The sequence below is a fragment of the Astyanax mexicanus genome, unplaced genomic scaffold (genome assembly GCF_023375975.1).
Source record: "Astyanax mexicanus isolate ESR-SI-001 unplaced genomic scaffold, AstMex3_surface scaffold_38, whole genome shotgun sequence".
Taxonomy (NCBI): Eukaryota; Metazoa; Chordata; class Actinopteri; order Characiformes; family Acestrorhamphidae; genus Astyanax; species Astyanax mexicanus.
In genome coordinates this window covers 1396577-1418332 of record NW_026040048.1, presented here as the reverse complement: position 1 = coordinate 1418332, position 21756 = coordinate 1396577, and the positions used below count along the sequence as shown (strand labels likewise).

Sequence of the window (21756 nt, the reverse complement as noted above, 5' to 3'; positions counted from 1 at the left end):
CATTTATTTACAGTAAGCTTAGATTTTTAAGATTTCCACTAAGGCTAACCACCAGCCACGGTTAGTGGCTAATGCCTCCCAACAACGCTACACTAAGGAACCCTGAGTGTTCCAGTAAGCCAGGGCAATATTATCTAGCAGTTTATCCCACATGGCTTGTTTTAGCATTGTAAACACGCAGGCCACAGTCTAATATACCGACCTCTGAACGCCGAAAGAGCTAGTGCTTAGTACGATTAGCGGCTAATGCTAATGCTGCTCCAGCAGTGCATGCCAGGGTTGTCAGCAGTCTACAGTCTAATGATACTCACCTCTGAACTATGAAAGAGTTAGCGCTTAGCGTAGTTAGTGTTTAATGCTAATGCTACTCCAGCAGTGTTAGCCAGGGTTAGCCGCAGTAGGTTTCAGGTCGATAATACTCACCTCTGAACAGTGAAAGAGCTAGAGCTTAGTGTTGTTTGTGGTTAATGCTAATGCAGCAGTGCAAGCCGGGTATCATCTGCAAATTTTATGAAGAAGCAGATTTCATTTTCCAGCAGGACTTGGCAGACTGCCCACACTACCAAAAGTACCAGTTGGTCTTATATAATATAAAAAAAATGTATTTGGGTTCATCATTAGCTGTAAACCATAATCATCAATAAAATAAATAAACACTTAATACATCTATATAATATAATGGGTTTCACATTTTGAACTGATTTGCTGAAATAAAGTAACTTTTTAATGATATTACATTTTTTTGAGATACAAGACTGTACATGACTCGTGTAACAATCAGGATCACAAATCACTCATCATCTAAAACAACAAAATTACCCTCTTTTCTGTTCTCTTTTGCTATTTTAGCATTCTGTTTTGAAGCTAGGAAGTTAGTTTTTCCCCTGCTTTCAACACACCTGAGAGGAAATGCACTAAGATGTGCAGGGCTGAGGGCCTCCAGGACAGGGGTTGAGAAACAGCGGTTAAAGCAAGGTTTTCAAAGGTCAGACTGCTCACTGGCCATCTTTCAACAACACTGTCATTTTAATTTCTTTGAATTGCAATTGACAAAATACAGGATTCTTAATGTTAGCCATTTCAAAAACATATTTTAATTTACAGATAGAATCTGTTATAAACCTTACCAATAGAATTTGTCACATAAATGCACAGAATTTTTTTTTTTTTCTTGTTGTGGCTACTGGGCTCATGCAGAGCTCCCCATTGGGTGAAGTGGGTATTTACCCCACTAGAACCAAAATGTCGACACTCGCAATTAGGGGTGTGATGAGACACTAATATCACGAGATGAGTTGAGACACCATACTGGGTTCACGAGAACGAGACGAGACGAGATTTTAAAATAAAATTTTAAAGAAAACGTCAAAAAACTAGTTTTATTTGACAAAATCATATAACTCAAACTTAACAGACTGGTTTCTCTCACACATTGATTCTATATGAAATAGAAATAAGAAAAAGAATAAAAAATAAAAATTAAAATAAAACTTTTCTTGGTCTTATATAGTGCAAACAATAAGTGCAAACCACAACCAGTCATATTATGGTTTGTGTTTTTTTCTCCTAAATCTCTTGTAATTTAACTATGCATAACCATAACCAGTCATATTAAGACTGTGCTTGAAGTGCAAACAGAGACAGAGCTTTTTTTTAAATACAATACAGAGCTAAGGGATTAGTACACCTGCCTATGAAACAGTCACATGTACGATTAACTTACAGTATTAACTAGGGCTGTGAAGCTTTGGGACTGTAAGAGCACTGTCGCGCGGAGCTCACCTACTGTTACACAGAGCTTTTTAACTGTACCAGGGAGCTCACCTACTGTCGCACGGAGCTTTTTAACTGTACCAGGGAGCTCACCTACTGTCGCACGGAGCTTTTTAACTGTACCAGGGAGCTCACCTACTGTCGCACGGAGCTTTTTAACTGTACCAGGGAGCTCACCTACTGTCGCACGGAGCTTTTTAACTGTACCACGGAGCTCATCTACTGTCGCACGGAGCTTTTTAACTGTACCACGGAGCTCACCTACTGTTACGTGGAGCTTTTTAACTGTACCGCGGAGCTCAACTACTGTCGCACAGAGCTTTTTAACTGTACCGCAGAGCTCATCTACTGTTTTTTTTTTTTTTTTTTTTTTTCTTCCCCTGCGAGACAGGTTTAAGCTTGATGAGAAATATCGTCACGTTGTAATCTCGCGAGATCTCGTGCCACGAGATCTCGTCACACCCCTACTCACAATGTTACCAGCAAGATGATTGCCTCATATTGTTGAAGGGCAGGACTTAATCTGTAAACAGACACCATCACAAATTACAAAGTCTCCTCTTAGTATTAGCTGCGTTCCAAATTCTAGCCTGCATCCTGAATTAGGCAGAATTGGTTTGCATTAGGCTGCGTAGCTGCCCACCACGCCATAGAGCACTGTTTAAAAGTTAAGAATTTTCTTTATATGGACTAAAAATGAGGAAAACTATCTGTGTGATTTAAAGGACACAACTGCTGTGTCCTTCATGGCTCACAATTCACTACACATGTCCACTGTGATGGAAAAAAGAAAAACAGCACCATGAAAATCGGGCAAAAATTATGAGTTTGTTTTAAAATGTTTTAAAATTGTTTTGGAATTATTTCTGTGAAGATAAAAAAGCATGTTTTGCTCCTTAGTGTGATCAGTTCATGTTTTACCAAGGACCCACCCCCAACCTCGACTGCATCCTAGATTCTGTTACACAGATGTCATACAATATTTACCAGTACCTGTTTTGAGCAAATAACCAGAGGTGGAAAGTAATGAATTACATTTACTCACGTTGTGACTGTAATTGAGTAGATTTTATGAGTAATTTGTAATTTTTAAAGTAGTTTTTAAAATAGGTCATTTTACGTTTACTCAAGTCCATTTTGACACACGTAATATATTCCGCTACATTGGAAAACTCCCCGTTACTAAGGAAAAAATAAAATGCTGGGGAGAAAAAAAAATTGTCCGAAATAAAAAATAAATGGCGGGGATGCGCCGGCGCATGGATAACTCACACATGGAATAACGAGGCAATAACGTCCTCATGCAATACAAAATGTGCCCCGCTGGACAGAGCTGTAAGCTTTCAAAACTTCCACATCAAACCTGAGAAAGCATGTGGTGGTGAGTATTTTTATCATTAAACAAGCTGATTGAATGTAAAAAAAAAAACATGTAAATATCAGTTAAAGCTGCTACCAAAATACGGTTTATAGTCACATATATGATCATAACTTTTTAACAGCAAAGAAAAAAATGGATCATAGAAACCTATACCACTTGTTCTTGAAAATGTTTTATGGGGTAGTCTGAACAAATACTGCCTGAAAGGTCAATTTATGTGGAAAATAGTTCATTAAAAACAATTTAATTTATGATTTGCTTTTTTTTTACATCAAATAATTAAAAGTAACTAAGTAACTATGTAACTTTTACTCAAAGTACATTTTAAATTGAGTACTTTTTTACTTTTACTCAAGTAGATTTTTAGATGGGTACTTTTACTTTTACTTGAGTAGAATTTTAGCAAAGTAAAGGTACTTTTACTTAATTAAATTTTTTTAGTACTTTTTCCACCTCTGCAAGTAACAGACTTGAAAGTAACACAGTTAAAACTCCCACATGGTGCTGCAATCTAATGCTTAATTACTGCTTCTTCTAAAATCAGCTATTAAAAATAAAACTGTCTTTATTGTCCAGGGAAGGCTGTCTACTAGATTTTGGAGCAGTGCCGTGAGGGTTTGATTGCATTCAGTGATAAGAGCATTAGTAAGGATGGTTTTAAGCTGGTAGTTTGGACACACCTCTTCTCATTCAGTGTGTTTTCCTTTTTTTTCATTATAAAATTAAGAGATTCTGGTGAAGATGCCGGATGTGTAGGTCTTGTGCTGGTGTGTTAACATGTGGTCTGTGGTTGTGAGGCCAGTTGACTGTACTGCACTGTACGCCTTTGAAGACGACTTACAGTGGCTTGCAAAAGTATTCATACCCCTTGAACTTTTTCACATTTTGTCACCTTACAACCACAACCAACTTTAATGTATTTTATTGAGATTTTAAATGATAGACAAACACAATGTATTACATAAGTGTGAAGTGGAACAAAAAATGATACATGGTTTTCAAAATGTTTATCAAACAAAAATCTGAAAAGTGTGACATGCAAAAATATTCAGCCCCCTTTTACTCTGAACCCCCTTAATAAAATCCAGTGCAATCTATCGCCTTCAGAAGTCAGGCTGTGTGTAATTTAGTCTCAGTATAAATACAGCTGTTCTGTATTGACCTCAGTAGTTTGTTGGAGAACACTAGTGAACAAACAGCATCATGAAGATCAAGGAACTCACCAGACAGGTCAGAGATAAAGTTGTGAAGACGTTTAAAACAGGGTAAGGTTATAAAAACATATCCCAAGCTTTGAGCATCCCAAGGAGCACTGTTCAATCCATCATCCAAAAATAGAAAATGTATTCTACACCTACAAACCTACCAAGTCATGGCCATTCACTCAAACTTACAGATCAAGCAAGGAGAGCACTGGTCAGAGAAGCAGCCAAAAGGCCCATGGTCACTCTGGAGGAGCTGCAGAAATCCACAGCTCAGATGGGAGAATCTGTATACAGGACGACTATCATAAATCATGCGCTCCACAAATATGGCCTTTATGGAAAAGTGGCAAGAAGAAATCCATTGTTAAAAGAAACATGTGAATTGCTGTTTGCAGTTGCAGGAAACATTCTGTCTTCTGAAGAAGATTCTGTGGTCAGATGAAAACAAAGTTGAACTTTTTGGCCTAAATACAAAGTGCTTTGTGTGGCTGAAAAGTAACACTGCTCATCACCCTGAACACACCATCCCCACTGTGAAACATGGTGGTGGCAGCATCATGCTGTAGAGATGCTTTTCTTCAGCAGGGACAGAGAAGCTGGTCAGAGTTAATGGGAAGATGAATAGAGCTAAATACAGGGCGATCCTGGATAAAAACCTGTTGGAGGCAACAAAAGATTTGAGACTGGGAAGGAGATTCACCTTCCAGCAAGACAATGACCCTAAACATACAGCCAGAGCTACAGTGGAATGGTTTAGAGCAAAGAATATTCATATTCATCATGTTAGAATGACCCAGTCTTAAATTGCATTGAGCTTCTGTGGCAAAACATGTAAATTGCTTTTCACAGACGCTCTCCATCCAACCTGGCTGAGCTTGAGCTGTTCTATAAAGAAGAATGAGCAAAAATCGCCGCTCTAGATATGCAAAGCTGGTAGAGACAAACCCCAAAGCACTTACAGTTGTAATTGCAGTGAATGGTGGCTCTACTAAGTATTGATACTGAATACCTTTGCACATCACACTTCTTAGATTTGTATTTGATAAAAATTGTGAAAACTGTTTCATTTCCGTTCCACTTCACAATTATGCAATACTTTGTGTTTGTCTATCACTTAAAATCTCAATAAAATACATTTAAGTTTGTGGTTGTAAGGTAACAAAAAATGTGGAAAAGTTCAAATACTTTTGCAAGCCACTGTATGATGGAGAAATAACCATTTAATTCACGGGCAACATGCCAATTGCACACTCCCTCAAAACATCTGTGGCATTGTGCTTTGTGACAAAACTGCATATTTTAGAGTGGCCTTTTATAGTGGCCATCCCAAGATACACCTGTGTAATAATCAATGTGTCTCATTAACATCTTGATATGCCACAACTGTGACTGGTGGATGGTTTATCTCAGCAAAGGAGAAGTGCTCACTAACACAAATTTAGACCCAGTTGTGAACAAAGTTGAGAAAAACAGGCCTTTTGTGTAAAGAGTAAAAGTCTTAGCTCTTTAAGTTCAACTCATGAAATATGGGAGCAAAACCCCAAAAAAGTGTTGCGTTTATACTTTTGTTCAGTGTACTTTAGATTCTTCTAAGTAGCATGTTTATCTTTGAGGACAGATCTGCACACTCTTGGTATTTTAATCTCAGTGCCTTTATGAGGTAGAGTCACCTGAAATTGTTTTCTAGAAGGAAGAAGTTCCTGGAGGTGCTGAACATACAGTGCATCCGGAAAGTATTCACAGCGCTTCACTTGTTCCACATTTTGTTACGTTACACCCTTATTCCAAATTGTATTCAATTAATCTCTTTCCTCAAAATTCTACACAAAATACCCCATTATTACCAAGTTTTCTTGAGAGTTTTAAAAATTTATTACAATTAAAAAACAAAGAAATCATATTTACATAAATATTCACATCCTTTGCTTAATACTTTGTAGAACCACCTTTGGCAGCAACTACAGCCTCAAGTCTTTTTGAATATGATGCCACAAGCTTGGCACACCTCTCTTCAGGCAGTTTTGCCCATTCTTCTTTGCAGTACCTCTGAAGCTCCATCAGGTTGTATGGGAGACGTCTGTGCACAGCCATTTTCAGATCGGATTCAAGTCTGGGCTCTGGCTGGGCCACTCCAGGACATTCACAGAGTGGTCCTGAAGCCACTCCTTTAAGATCTTGGCTGTGCACTTCGGATCGTTGTCCTGCTGAAAAATGAACCGTCGCCCCAGTCTGAGGTCAAGAGCGCTCTGGAGCAGGTTTTCATCCAGGATGTCTCTGTACATTGCTGCATTCATCTTTCCCTCTATCCTGACTAAGTCTGCCAGTTCCTGCTGCTGAAAAACATCCCCATAGCATGATGCTGCCACCACCATGCTTGACTGTAGGGATGGTGATTGGTGGATTGCTGCAGAGATGGTGGTCCTTCTGCAAGGTTCTGCTCTCTCCACGGAGGAACGCTGGAGCTCGGACAGAGTGACCATCAGGTTCTTGGTCACCTCCCTGACCATGGCCCTTCTCCCCCGATCGCTTAATTTAGACGGCCGGCCAGCTCTACAAAGAGTCCTGGTGGTTCCAAACTGTTCCACTGTGCTTATTGGGACCTTCAAAAGCAGCAGAATTTTTTTCTGTATCCTTCCGCAGATTTGTGCCTCGAGACAATTTTGTCTCGTAGGTCTACAGACAGTTCCTTTGACTTCATGCTTGGTGTTTGCGCTCTGACATGCAGTCAACTGTGGGACCTTATATAGACAGGTGTGTGCGTTTCCAAATCATGTCCAATCAACCAGTTACCACAGGTGGACTCCATTTAAGCTGTAGAAACATCTCAAGGATGATCAGTGGAAACAGGATGCACCTGAGCTCAATTTTGAGCTTCATGGCGAAGGCTGTGAATACTTATGTAAATGTTATTTCTTAGTTTTTTATTTTTAATACATTTTTAGAATCACCATCTTAGTTGATCAGGTTTAGGTCAGGGGATTTGTGGAGGATAAACACAGTTTTAAATGTTTACTACGTAATTCAATATGTGTCCCTTATTAGTTTTCATGCCTTTAATATGAATCTACAATGTAGAAATTAAATTGAATAAATAAAACATTGAATGAGAAGGTAAATCCAAACTTTTCACTGGTACTGTACGTGCTAATCTGGAACACACAGTATTCTTCCTGTATTTACCTGTCTTTCACCACACCAGACAGCTCTGACCAATCAGCAGAGACTGTGTGGTCACATGGTGTGTTGAGATGCATTTTGTTCTTAAAATCAGATCACAGGAATGTAAATTATACAGCAAAGATTTTATTCTTGGTCTGCAATTACCATTTATTTAGGTCCAGACCCAGACTAGAGTCCACCTATTGAGTATACCTGATCTGAAGTGGTCACACTACCATCAGGTGATCAGTCACTAGTGATCTCTCAGCCATCCGTTACCAGGAGTTCCAGAGAGCCTTGTTTTAGCTTGGTGGGCAGGACGATCTTACATCTTTTCTCTATCACTCAGTGTCTAATCAAATTGGAAATTATCTTTATTATTATCAAATTATTCTCCTCCAAGCATGTTGAGGTGTTTTGTTAGTGGCTGTTTGAGATGATGTGGTTGAGCTTCATGTGATTCAGAAGAGAGGTGCACGCTAGCTTCCAGTGGTCTTAAAATTTGCGTGTGATGAGGATGTCCTAGATAGTGTGTAGGAAGAGGAAATTACCAAAATTACAGGGTTTACAGAGTAACAGGTTCGAGACTGTAATTCAGGTAGGACAGTTGTACCTGTATCACCAGTAATTTGGTGAAAATCTGCCCACGATTCTTCCTGTTGAACATGCGAGGTGTGGACCATTTTAAATCAGTGGTCTTAGACCTTGGTCCTGGAGATGCAGCTTCCAGCAGACACAGGATCATCCAACCCCAGTGCGCATCACCTGATCTAGCTAATTACTGCCCACAGATCTGCCTGATTTGCTGAATGGGGTGTGTAGGATTTAGGTTTGAGTTAAATCCCCTGAAGAGTTTTCTTCCTGAGGATTTCAGAATAAGGGTTGGAAGCTACTGTTCTGAATACCCATAGAGATATGTGACTTCAGATAACAAGGTGCAGTAGAATATGTAGAAAATAACTGTATGATTTTCTTAACCTCTTATGAAAGGGATGTGTAGGGTGTAGATTCACAAGAGATTCACACTTTAATGTGAAAACATTACAATTTTATGTTGTTTAGGTTTAGTAAAACATTTTATTTATTTTAATTAGAGATGTCCCAATCAGGTTATTTTAATTTTGTTCTTTGAGTCTCTTAATGCTGAGTATAAGCCGATAGTGAGCTGATGCAAGATCACATAGTCTCCACCTGGATTTTGCAAATGATCTGAAGTTGCTGCAGTTGGTCAGGTCTAGGTTCAGCAACAGCATGTACTCAAAGAATGAGTTCAGCTGACTACCTGGGTTTAATTAGTGGGATCAGGTGTTAACAGAGCCCATAACTTTTTAGACTGATGTCTCTACTTCAATAATGTTAGAAGACTTTAGTCACAACCACTCAGTGTTCTTAATAAAATGGCTGAATGTGCTGCTACAGGACAAGGCTATACAAGGAAACTAAAAAGGTTAAAAATGTAGTTTATAAAAAGGGCTGGCTCTCTGTGGCTAACAATCATGCTCTTTTTGCAGCGAGGCTTCAGTGAATGTTTACTGATAAGCTGGACTCATTTATAGCACCTGTGATTTTGGTGAGGATGAAACCGAAACTTCGCATGACCATGGCCAAAAAAAAAAACTCCACCTGGATTTAACTAAGCAAATAATTTGGTGCTGCTGAAGTTGGTCAGGTCTAGGTTCAGCAACAGTATGTGCTGAAAGATTGCGGTCAGCTGACTACCTGAAAATACTGAATATAGACCAGGTTATTCCATCAATAGATTTTTTCTTCCCTGATGACATGGGAATATTCCAAGATAACAATGTCAGGATTCATGGGGCTGGAATTGTGAAAGAGTGATTCAGGGAGCATGATATACCAAAGAGTCCAGACCTTAACCCTATAGAGAATCTTTGGGATGTGCTGGATGAAGAAGACTTTGTGCAGTGGTCAGACTCTACCATAATCAATGCTGCAAAATCTTGGTGAAAAAATAACGCAACACTGAATTGAAATTAATCTGGTGACATTGCAGAAGCTTATCGAAACAATGCCACAGCGAATGTGTGCTGCAATCAAAGCTAAAGACGGTCCAACCAAATATTACAGTGTGTAATCTTTTTTTTGGTGGCATCTTTAATTTTTTCCAGGCAGTGTATAAGTAATGCAGCCCCACAGTTTGGGTAAAATATGCTGCAGTCAGAACATTATGTCCACCTCCTTGTTTCTATACTTTCTGTCTATTTTTTTTTCAGCTCCACTGATCATCCAGGACAGTTTGTAGTTCTATATTTAAAGACTGTAGTCCTTTACCTGTTACTCAGCACTTTATTATCCTGTTATTTTACTTTATTATCATCCTTTCACCCTGTTCTTCAGTGCTCAGGACCCAAAAAGATAAACCCAACAGAGCAGCTATTATTTAATTGTTGTCCTTGTCAGGTGGGCTAGTGTGTTGCAGCAATTAGGAACTAGAGGATGACCAACACACAAACTGTGCAGCAACAGACGCAGAGCTTCTGTTTCTGATTTTATCTCTACAGTGGAGTGGAGGACAGTGACTGAACACAGTGTTTAAAAAATTCCAGCAGCACTGCTGTATCTGATCCATTTGTACCAGCACAACACACACTAACACCTCATACACCACTACCACCACCACCACCATGATACAACACACTAACACCTCATACACCACCACGTCAATCAGTGTCACTGCACTGCTAAGAATAATGATCCACCACCCAAATAATAATAGCTGCTCTATGGTGGGCTCAGGGTAACAGGGTAATAGTAAAGTATGCCGAGAAATAGATAAGTGGATGTACAGGACAAGTCTGTGATTATAGAACTACAAATTATCCTGTATGAGCTGAAAAATGGACGGAGAGTGTAGAAAGATGGGGGTGGTCATAATATAGTGACTGGACTGTGTCTAATGAGACAATCTGGACTGATTTATTCAGTTTAGTAAAGACTTTTTAATGTCTTTTAGACCTGTCTGAGTCTCCTCCCTGACCATTCGGCTCCTAGTTCACTTAACACTGAAGACAACTCCCTCAAGTCAGTCCTGTGTGTGTGTGTGTGTGTGTGTGTGTGTGTGTGTGTGTGTGTGTGTGTGTGTGTCTCCACATTCTGGACTAATATCATCAACTATTGATTTAAAAATAACTTTTATAGTGGGTGAATATGCTATGGCTTGGGCTTCTATGGCCTGTGTGTAAAACAGAGCATTTGGGTAATACAAACTATTATATATATATATATATATATATATATATATATATATATATATATATATATATATATATATATATATATAATAGTTTGTATTACCCAAATGCTCTGTTTTACACACATTTGTACCAGCACAACACACACTAACACCTGGCTATGAAGTTCAAACCAATTTTGTGCTAAACAGCCATTTCAGTTCAGCACAAAATTGGTTTGAACTTCATAGCCAGGTGTATCCAATCATGAGAAAAGGTATTTAAGGTGGCCAATTGCAAGTTGTTCTCCTATTTGAATCTCCTCTGAAGAGTGGCATCATGGGCTCATCAAAACAACTCTCAAATGATCTAAAAACAAAGATTGTTCAACATAGTTGTTCAGGGGAAAAAGTTGTCTCAGAAAGAAGCCATTTCTGCAAGCATGCCACAAACAGAGTCGCCTGAGGTATGCAAAAGCAAAAGCACACCTCAGGCGACTCTGTTTGTGGCGTGCTTGCAGAAATGGCTTCTTTCGCATCACTCTCCCATACAGCTTCTCCTTGTGTAAAGTGCGCTGTATTGTTGACCGATGCACAGTGACACCATCTGCAGCAAGATGATGCTGCAGCTCTTTGGAGGTGGTCTGTGGATTGTCCTTGACTGTTCTCACCATTCTTCTTCTCTGCCTTTCTGATATTTTTCTTGGCCTGCCACTTCTGGGCTTAACAAGAACTGTCCCTGTAGTCTTCCATTTCCTTACTATGTTCCTCACAGTGGAAACTGACAGGTTAAATCTCTGAGACAACTTTTTGTATCCTTCCCCTGAACAACTATGTTGAACAATCTTTGTTTTTAGATCATTTAACAGTTGTTTTGATGAGCCCATGATGCCACTCTTCAGAGGAGATTCAAATAGGAGAACAACTTGCAATTGGCCACCTTAAATACCTTTTCTCATGATTGGATACACCTGGCTATGAAGTTCAAAGCTCAATGAGGTTACCAAACCAATTTTGTGCTTCAGTAAGTCAGTAAAAAGTAGTTAGGAGTATTCAAATCAATAAAATGATAAGGGTGCCCATACTTTTGCACCGGTCAAATTTTGGTTTAATGCATATTGCACATTTTCTGTTAGTACAATAAATTTCAATCCTGAAATATTACTGTGTCCATCCGTTATTAGATATATCAAACTAAAATGGCTGTTGCAAACACCCAAATATTTAGAACTAAAAATGGTTAAGATTAATAGGGGAGCCCAAACTTTTTCATATGACTGTATATATATATATATATTATAATTTCAGATATTATCTTATGTTTTTGTACTCCACTGTAAAGTAGTTCCACACTGCAGACTATAACTAAGCTTTTTTATTTGGAAAAAATGTGCTGTAATGGTGCTCTGAATACTGTGGTTACAAGAGAGTAAAACAGCTGGAGCTGATCAATCGAAATGTGCCTAAATTGGTTCTCATACCTAATTTATATGTTGTTTAATTATTATAGTAAAACAAGATTGCATGTTTCACTATAATATTAAGTTATTATAGTGCAACATGCAATCTTGAGTAAGTCTGGGGGACTCTTTACCTGTGGTTGTATCTGTACTTTTATTTATTCCTTAAATATGAAATGTATATTCTTTATCTTCCCAGGCTGCTCGGCGGTTCTGTCCTCATCATGTCGGTCATTATTTGGGGATGGACGTCCATGACACTCCTGAACTGTCCCGCTCTCAGCCCTTACAGCCAGGCATGGCCATCACGATCGAGCCTGGTGAGTACATCCCTGATTCCTGTTCACATTGACACTAAAGGCCAATTTATACTTCTGTGTCAATGTCTACCCCGTAGTCTACGTGTATCCAGTGAGAGTGTGCTACTCAGCGGAACGTGTGTATACTTCTGCATGCGTGTATCAGGAGCTCTGCGTCGCTTTATAGGTTAAACCACGATGGCGGGAATGTGTGGGCGGGAGCACAAGACACAGCAGACCAATCACAGCTGCAGCTGTCCACGTTGCGCAACATGTAGTTACATTTCCAGGGAGTTGCGCTTCAATCTACAGCATAGTCTATGCCATAGGGTACGTGGTGACATGTAGGCTGTGGCGGAGGATTGGCGCAATATAAAGAAATATAAATTGCCCTAATGGCTACATTCACACAGCAGGTAAATGTGGCTTAAATCCCTATTTAAACGTCATATTTGTGCAGCATTAAACCTTAAATTAAAATGAACAAAATTAACCTTAAATTTAACATTTCAGTTTGTATTACTTTGATATGGGGTATTCAAACCAAATGCATACTCTATTTTCAGCAATACAACAAAAGCTGTAAATATGATTTTTATTGGTGGGATAAGGAGGTAACAGGGCCCATAAATATTTAGCCTGATGTCTCTATTTCGATAATGTTAGAAGACTTTTGTCACAACCGCTCAGTGTTACTAATGAAATGGCTGAAGGTGCAGCCACAGGACAAAACCTTACAAGAAAAATAAAAAGGTTAAAAATGAAGTTTAAAAAGGGCTGTCTCTCTGTGGCTAAATATCATGCTTATGTTGCAGTGAGTCTTGAGTGAATTCTCATAGATAAACCTAACTGCAGCCTAGACTGGATTTATAGCTACTGTGATTTTGGCGAGGATGAAACCGAAACTTCATGTGAAGCACTTCTCTTTGCTGTGCTGTGTAATTGACATGCATGTGCTAGAGTGTTCAGAAGAATGTCAGATAAGGGTCACATGAAAAGATAGTGTGACAAGTTGGAATTAAACATTGGATTTGTTCAGAAAATGAGATTTGGCCACTTTCACCTGTGTTAATATAGATTAACACACTTGGAGGAAAACATTAATATTACATCAGCTAATGGACACTTTTGCTGGCTAGCTCCACATACAGCCATCAAACAGAGATTCCATACATTCCACATTGTTTCTTCAGAATTCAGGGGTATTAAAACAAGGTTTTCCTGCTCTTGTTGAGTTTCAGAAACAAGAGGATAAGAAAGATCAGGATGTTGGCTGATTTAATATCTCACCTCATCCCCAACAATCACTGCTCTACAGCTCAATACTGGAGGGGGGCTAGCCCACACCTGGCATTGGATATGGTGTAAATAGATTCATGTTTATCTGCTCCAGACAGTCCTATTCTACTGGCAGTACTAGACAGAACTAGACAAACTGCTGGTTTGTGTGCATTTTATAATTAAATGTATTAATTATAAGGGGCTTCCATAAATATTTGAAAATATAGAGTATATTATATATTATATACTCAGGCTGCCCCCTAGTGCACACATGCTTTGTACAATACAGTGTGTTTTCTGACCCCCTAGTGAATGTACAGTACCAGTCAAAAGTTTGGACACAACTTAAATTCAGTTGTTGTTTTCATTATTTAAAATGTCCTGCATTGTAGATTAATAATAAAGAAAAACATATGGAATTATTTAAAAAAATAATATATATATATATATATGTTCAAGAAACAAGAATAGGTTTTATATTTTAGATTCTTCAAAGCACGCACCTCTTGTTTAGATGAGAGCTTTAAACATCTGTGCAGCTTTATGAGGTAGAGTCACTTGGAATGTCTTTCAGTTAACAGCTGTGCTGAACTCGTCGAGAGTTAATTACTTGAATTTCTTGCCTCTTAATGTGTTTGATATCATTAGTTGTAAAGTTATGAAGAAGTAGAGTTGGTATACAGTGAATAGCCATATTTGAGTAATGTTCTAATCCATATTATGGCAAGAACTACTCAATTAAATAAAGAAATGAAGGTCAGTCAATCTGAAAAATGTCAACAACTTTGAAAGTATCCTCAAGTGCAGTCGCAAAGACCATCAAAAACATTATGATGAAACTGGCCCTCATTAGGTCTGCCCCAGAAAAGGAAGATCAAAGGTTACCTCGTTTGCACAGGATAAATTCATCAGAGTTAACAGTTTTAGAAACCACAAGATAACAGCTCCCCAGATAAGAGTCACCTAAATGCTTCACAGAGTATTCTGGCTTGTTTAACACTTTTAAGTTACTACATGATTCCTTTTGTGTTCCTTTATAGTCTAGATACCTTTAGTATTAATTCATCATGTAGGGGAAAAAAGACTGAATAAGAAGGTGTATTTAATCTTCTGACTGGTACTGAATGTGTACTGTTCACAGGGCTTTACTTCAGCGAGGAAGACGAGTCGTGTCCGGAGAGGTTCCGGGGTCTTGGGGTGCGAATAGAAGATGATGTGGTGATCCGAGAAGAGGGGGGACCGCTCATCCTGTCCGAACACACACCAAAAACAGCGGCGGATGTGGAGAGAGCCTGCGCACAGAGAGAATGATGAGGGTGGAGGGCAGAAGCTCTAATGTTCACCACAAACTCCACTTGCACCTTCCCTCTTTTGTGCACTACGTTTCTAGCACTCTTTCCTTTCTTTTCTGCCTTTAGGCACGTCCAGTTTGAATGAGGAGGAACGCTATACAGAGCAGAGCGTTTAGGACGTTTTTAAAAGCCAATATACACTGAGAACTTGAGGAGTCAGCAGCTGAAAACGAGACTGTGCATCAGCAGGGTTTGTGTGTGTGTGTGTGTGTGTGTGTGTGTGTGTGTGTGTGTGTATATGTGTTAGCAGTATTGATGACTGTGATGGCAGCACGAGAGTGAATAACTTTGTCTTGGTCAAATAAATAAGCCAATCGTTTTTTTGCCTGTTAGAAATAATAAATAATAATAATTCCCATTATTGGTCATTAGAATGGTTTACACCATTCTAACAAGTGTCCTTATTTATGTTTTAGCATTTTGAGATTTTACACAAGACTCTTCCAGGTTGTTTAAACGTTGCATTAACCTGTTGTTTCCAGTCTTTAAGTACACGTTCAATACTAAAGGTGCTACAAAGTGTTCTTTGGGAGATGCCATAGATGAACCACTTTTGTTTCTATAAAGACCCAAGCTTGTGAAAGAGAGTGAAGAAACTTTAAAATTATTAGAAACTTATACATTTACATTACATTACAAAGGATATTTAGAATCACACATTTCTATTATAAACACGATTCTTTGTACAACACTTATAACATTTACTTTAACCACGTTAAGTGCGAAATCTGGATTTTCCAAAATCCCATTAAGAGGCCTCTTTACATACATGCTTACATGTGGAACTGAAACTAGTTTGGATTGTTTTTTTTAAAACAGTGTGAGTATGTGGCAGGTTTTTTTTTTTTTGTCGAAAATCCTAAAAATCATTGTGAACTCAGGCCTTATTATACATGGTGGATTTCCCAAATCTAACCTGAGGACAGAAGTCTATTAGTAGATAAAGGTTATATTATGACTGTTTAAAGCTTTGTTTTCTTTTATTTTAAAAAAATGGGAAAATCTGTTAATTTTTATAATTACTTGAATCTCTAATCTTCTGAACGTTTCAGGCTAAATTTGAAAATAGAAATTGGGTGTAAAACTTCATTATTTATTTTTTCCCAACTATTGAAGTAAAGAAGAAACAGGGTTTTATCCAGTGTTCCAATTTATATTATTTAATTTATGCTTTTGCAAACAGAATTTATAATTTTTTGCATCTTGTAACTAAAATATGATGATAGTCCAACTTACTTTTGTTACACTTTGCAAAAAAAGGCAATTAAAATAAAAACAAAGAAAATATATATTTTTTCAATTTTCCTGAAAATCTGATTGTGTGGTGTGTAAATGAAAATAGATAACGATTACAAAATTTAAAAAAAATAATTTCTTTTTCACTAAAATAAATGAAAAGAATTAAATACTTGAAACTCAGAGCTGCTTGTAGAGTTGCTTGGGTAAGCACACTGGACCTGTAATAAAGGGAGCCATCAGGGACTAAGCGAATTGTTAGGGTTACATATTTTAAACAGATTATTATTTTGCATTAATGCTGTTACATTCATCTTTTACAGGGGGTTGCTACCACCTTCATTAACCCAAAAGAACCCATGGTGACATACGTGTCAGACCCTTTAAAAGCTGTGTAAAGTTTCTTACAGCATACTGTTCTTTACTTGATCTCAAGAAGTTCCTAAGTGACATATACTGAACATCCTAAAATCATCCTCACAGAACAGTGTGTAAATCTGTGTTTGTTCATCTCACTTTATTTACAGATTTCTGGAGATAAAACTAGCTTATTTTAAAAGTGATTTATTTGCTTCTATGGGTTTGTTCTAACCATTTAACCATTCAAATGCTTAGATAAATATTTTACGTTCCATATAACTAGTTCTGACATGATTTCCAGAACAAAATGTTTTAAATATTTTACAGTCATGTGTCTGCAACAAGAAGTCAGTTGCACACAGTGTATTCCTAACTGGAAACAATCATCCACCTGAAGGACTGCATTGGGCACTGAGGACTTGACCCAGCAATCCTGGGCATACAGTCACGCATACATACTTACACTCCCATATATACACAAGAAAAATATAGAAACTCCACCCAGATGGGGACTTGAACCCAGGACCCCAGTGATAGAAGGCTAACAAATAAATTAATTAATACATAAATAAATGAATGAATTAATAGATATATGAAGGCAGAGGGGATTCTTAAATTATTTTAAACTGATGATTAATATTTTTATTAATAATATTATTGTTATTAGTTTTACATTGATGTTTATATGTGTTTTTTATTTCTTGCAGTGACATATCTTTTCTGGTGGTGGCTACCACCTTCAATAAATTAATACATAAATTAATAAATGAATTAATTAATAGATAGATGAATGTGCAGGGGATTCTTAGGGTTATTTTTTCTTAACATTATTCTTATTTTTTATTATTAATATTATTTATTTTGCATTCTTATACTTTTTTTTTATTCCTTGCAGTGACATTTTTCTTTTTTCTGGGGGTGGATACCACCTTCAATTAATTATTTAATAAATAATTTATTAAATTAATTAATAGGTATATATATATTTTTTTACTAAATATATAAATACATAAAACCTCTGTCCTCTTGAAAGTGTGAAAGAGTGAGGAAATCCCAGCTCCAGCTCCCCCTGTTCTCCCCCTTTTCTCTGTGTAGCTGTGCTGCTGCTGCTGCTGCTGTACCTCCTCCTCCCCCCCACGGTAAAGGAGTAGAAACAACAAGCCGCCATTTTGTTAGTGCAGGGCAGAGCGAAGGAGGCAGCGGAGAGCGAGGGAGCGCGACGGCAGCACGGCGGAGAAAAGGGGGGAAAACAACGGGGGAAAACCACACACACCCGAACCGAGCTAGGAGGAGAGAAAGCCGCCGAGAGATGGAGGAAAAGACCCTCTCGTGATACCGAGGAGAAAAATCGTCGGAGGCGCTTTGACGGAGAGGCGGAAGAGGGGGGAGAGAAAAGGAGAAGAAGGTGCCGAGTGCGAGATTTATTTCACTCGAGCAGGAGAAGACTGGGTCACGAGAAGCGGAGGAGAGGAGGAAAACGGGCGGAGAACAACACAGCCGGCCGCCTTCCTCACCGAGAACGTGGAGGAGCGGGGAGAGACGAGCCGAGAGAGGCTGGAGAGGAGAAATGCAGGCGGGTTCAGAGCATCACAAAGCCTGGGAGAGAGAGAGCGAGCTTTCTGTGGAGCCCTCGGTCTGAGAGAGAGAGTGAGAGAGGGGCTGGGATGGGAGGCTCTGCTGCTGCTCTGCTCTCCAAGCTAGCTTAGGTTAACCAACTAACTAACGCAGGCAGCCGCGACTCTCGTTTAGTGCCATTATTCTCCTTCCCAGCATCACCACCATCCTTATTTTCAGCTTCTCTCAGGAGGATTTCCTTCATTTACCACTGCAAATCAATCAGTGCTCATCTGAGGAGAACCCACCTCCTCCCAGTGTTCAGCCTCTGCACTTACAGCAGTGCAATCTCTCTCTACTTATCTTTCTCGCTTTGAAAAGGGTGCACATCTAAAACCTGGACCTGGTCCTGACAAGTCATCCATCCTTCTTCCACCCATCCATCTATCTATCTTTCTTCTTGACCTGAAATGATTCCTTTGCACGCGTGAACTTGGACGTGCATTTGTGTTCATTTGAGTGCACATTCTGGAGTGGGCAGAGAGAGGGAGATTTAACTAGCTACCTATCCTCTATTCTCATTTCATGTTTCTGCAAAGATTTTATGTTTTTGGATCATTTGGAAGGGCACGATCTGTGGTGCATGCATGCATATCTACATACATGCCCAGTTAGGTTAGCTCTAGTTGTAGGGCCTGCACATCTCCTTAGCTAGTCACTTTTTGATCTTTGGTCACAAAACACTACTTCTCTAAAAACAACAACAAAAAATATTGAGCAGGATTACCAACACCACCATCAACTTTTTACCATCCCAAACTATTTCAACCATTTGTTAAAGTGTACACAGCAGTGCTGTCAACGCTGCTGTGTTAAAGTAGTAGTGTAGCTAGTTAGTTAGCTAGTTTTGTGCAGCAGGAACATCCACATATTTAAAGGTTTGGGATTGTGCATGCATTCATATGCACATACACGCATTGTGTGTGCATATATCGGTTAAGGTGAACGCTTATTTATTATCTAGTGTAGCAATTTAAGCTGCCCGTGTGGAGGGGAAATCGCAGTATTGATGAGGAGGAGACCTCTAGGTCTAGAGGAACCCATTGCACACCACCACAAGCAAGCATCATGTTGGGAATTAGGAGCTTTACTGACTGCAATGGAGACCCAATGCAAATGGAGGATTTCTGGATCCTGGGCGTTTTCATAAGCACTGCATGAGAAGGAGATCTTTCCAACTCAAAGAGAGTTAAAAGTTTTGTTGCTGCCATTTTTGCAATTCGTACGACTCCTCAAAGCTGCTGCACAGCAAGCTATGGCACTGAAGATCCAGGATCCGGCCTTGGAGGAGAGGTCGCATCACCAGGTCTCCGTCGCTCATGAAGCTACATGAGTGCACACAGCGCCTTTTAAATGAACTGCTTCCAGTTTTCCTTCTGCAGAACTTCTCCAGAACACCGGGATTTGCTTTAAATCACGTCAGAGCCAGGGGAGACTTCTCAGACTCTACTTGCTCATCTTGTTGTTCCATGCGTCCAGAGCTGAAGTGAGGAGAAAGGGAACTTAAAATTATTTTTTTTCGTTATCTGCTCCTGCGTCTCTCAAAAAAGGGAATAAAACAAAACAAAAAGTCTCAAGACTTTGTAGAAAAGGGAAAAGGGACATCCTGAGCGCACTCCTCCTCTCAACTATCCTCTGTGGATGTAGCTATTTGCATTAATAGTCGTTTGTGGAGGAAAAATATGGCCGATAATGTTTTGGACTCCGGTCCGCCTTCAGCCAAGAGGCCTAAACTCTCTTCACCGGCTCTCTCCGTGTCTGCAAGCGATGGAAACGGTAAGAATAAAACCTTTTTAAACCATTTCTCTTTATATATTTTCTCCAGCAGCCAGGCCCGGCTCCATTCATCAGTGGCTGACTGCTCTTTCCCAGCTAAACTAGCGAGCTAGCCTTGTTTTCAGCCTTATTTTCCTTTCAGTTTGCGAATCCAGATCCAGTAGCTTGAGTTCCGCTCCAGGATTTTGCTCGGACTGCTCTGACCTGTTATAGACGGATAGCTGCAGCAGAGCTGCCCAGGCAGTCGGAACAAAATCAGGGCACGGATTTATAGTTTCTGGACCTGAATTGGCTACCATTGATCTCCTTGCTTTATTTTCCTGCACATTTAAGCGAATTAATTCCCTTACACACACTTCTAAACGCTTATCTGCGCCTAACTTGAGTAAAATTAACTACTTGTCCATGTTTTAAATGTTAGCTAACTGGCTAATTTAGGTTTGTTGTCCTGAAAGCGCATAGTTACAGACCGCTAGCAGCATGCTAAAGCTAGCTAATTGGCTTTGTGTTTTTTTATTAGCTTGGCTGCTAACCTGTTAGCTAGATAGCTAAACCTAGCCTTCCCATTATTGCCTTGTTTTTTTTTTTTTTTTAGCGTTGAGGCAAAATGCCATAAAATGAGGTTAAAAACAAGGAAACTACCAGCGTGTGAGCCTTTATGTGCACGTATATTTTCACAAGATTAAGATTTTTTTAAGCCCGTGTGTTCACTGGGCTGATTTTAAAAAGTCTATTTAACGTTTTCCTGTCGAAAAATACAACAGGGTTAATGTTAAGTTCACTCACAACATATATTTAATTGCAGAGAATATTAAGCTTAATTAGGGTTAAACACTTTTAAATTCTTGCAGAATTTTGAATATATAAAGTTAGCATTTGGTGTAATAATCTAGCTCAGCTAGCTAGGTTACGTTTCTGTAAGGGGAACTTGTAAGCTAGATGGCTAAATTGGATATTTAGACGAATGCTTTCATTTATCATCACTGTAAACTAAGATAACTAACTATTCTGTCTTGGTGTCTCTAAAATTTTGTTAAAATTAAATCAATCATTCATTAGTATTAAATGTTTTCAATTGTTTTAATGTTGTATTGTTCTAATATTGTAATGGGAACAAATGTAACTATTATATTTTGTTGCGAAGCAAAGAAAGCCTACCAAGTTCAATTTAACATCCTTAAAATCTTGCCTTGTCTTATTTTTAAATATTAATATCAAGTTCAAAATTGAATCAGATTAACGTAATTTAGTGAGCAGCTCATTAGCTCATTGTTTAATATTTTAAAGCTAAAATCCAGACGTAACACTGTAATTCAAGCATTTAAATGATAGAAACAAAAATAAACACTTTCTAGAAGCAGCTAGTTTTATCTCAGCACTTTTACTTTCCATAAATAAGGTGAGGTAGATGAACACATTCACACAGTATCCTGCAGTGATGATCTCAGAATATTGAGTATATGTCACTTAGGGACTTAATGATTTTAAATAATGAATAAAGTGCTTTAATGAATATTATGCATATTTTGAAGGGTTTGTGACACATACATCACTTTGGCTCTTTTGTGTTATAATAATCTCATCCTGACTAGCTATATACTATAACAGACAATTAACTGCAAATAACATCAAAGTATTCAATATCCCTACACAAAAGATAATTCAGCATA

At 38.6% G+C, this 21756-nt stretch overlaps 2 protein-coding genes across 2 annotated transcripts in view; both read left to right on the top strand.

Moving 5' to 3' along the window:
* The window catches only part of LOC103032825 (X-prolyl aminopeptidase 3, mitochondrial), a 37385-nt gene extending 21911 nt beyond the window's left edge, over positions 1-15474 (top strand). Inside the window, exons 9-10 of the mRNA XM_022682936.2 lie at positions 12368-12488; positions 14890-15474. Coding sequence (XP_022538657.2) covers positions 12368-12488; positions 14890-15059 — 291 coding nt within the window. The 3' untranslated portion in view covers positions 15060-15474. The remainder of the gene's footprint in view (positions 1-12367; positions 12489-14889) is intronic.
* A 2379-nt stretch (positions 15475-17853) lies between these two features.
* LOC125780395 (histone acetyltransferase p300-like) overlaps positions 17854-21756 on the top strand; it is a 47736-nt gene continuing 43833 nt past the window's right edge. Inside the window, exon 1 of the mRNA XM_049473512.1 lies at positions 17854-20086. Coding sequence (XP_049329469.1) covers positions 19993-20086 — 94 coding nt within the window. The 5' untranslated portion in view covers positions 17854-19992. The remainder of the gene's footprint in view (positions 20087-21756) is intronic.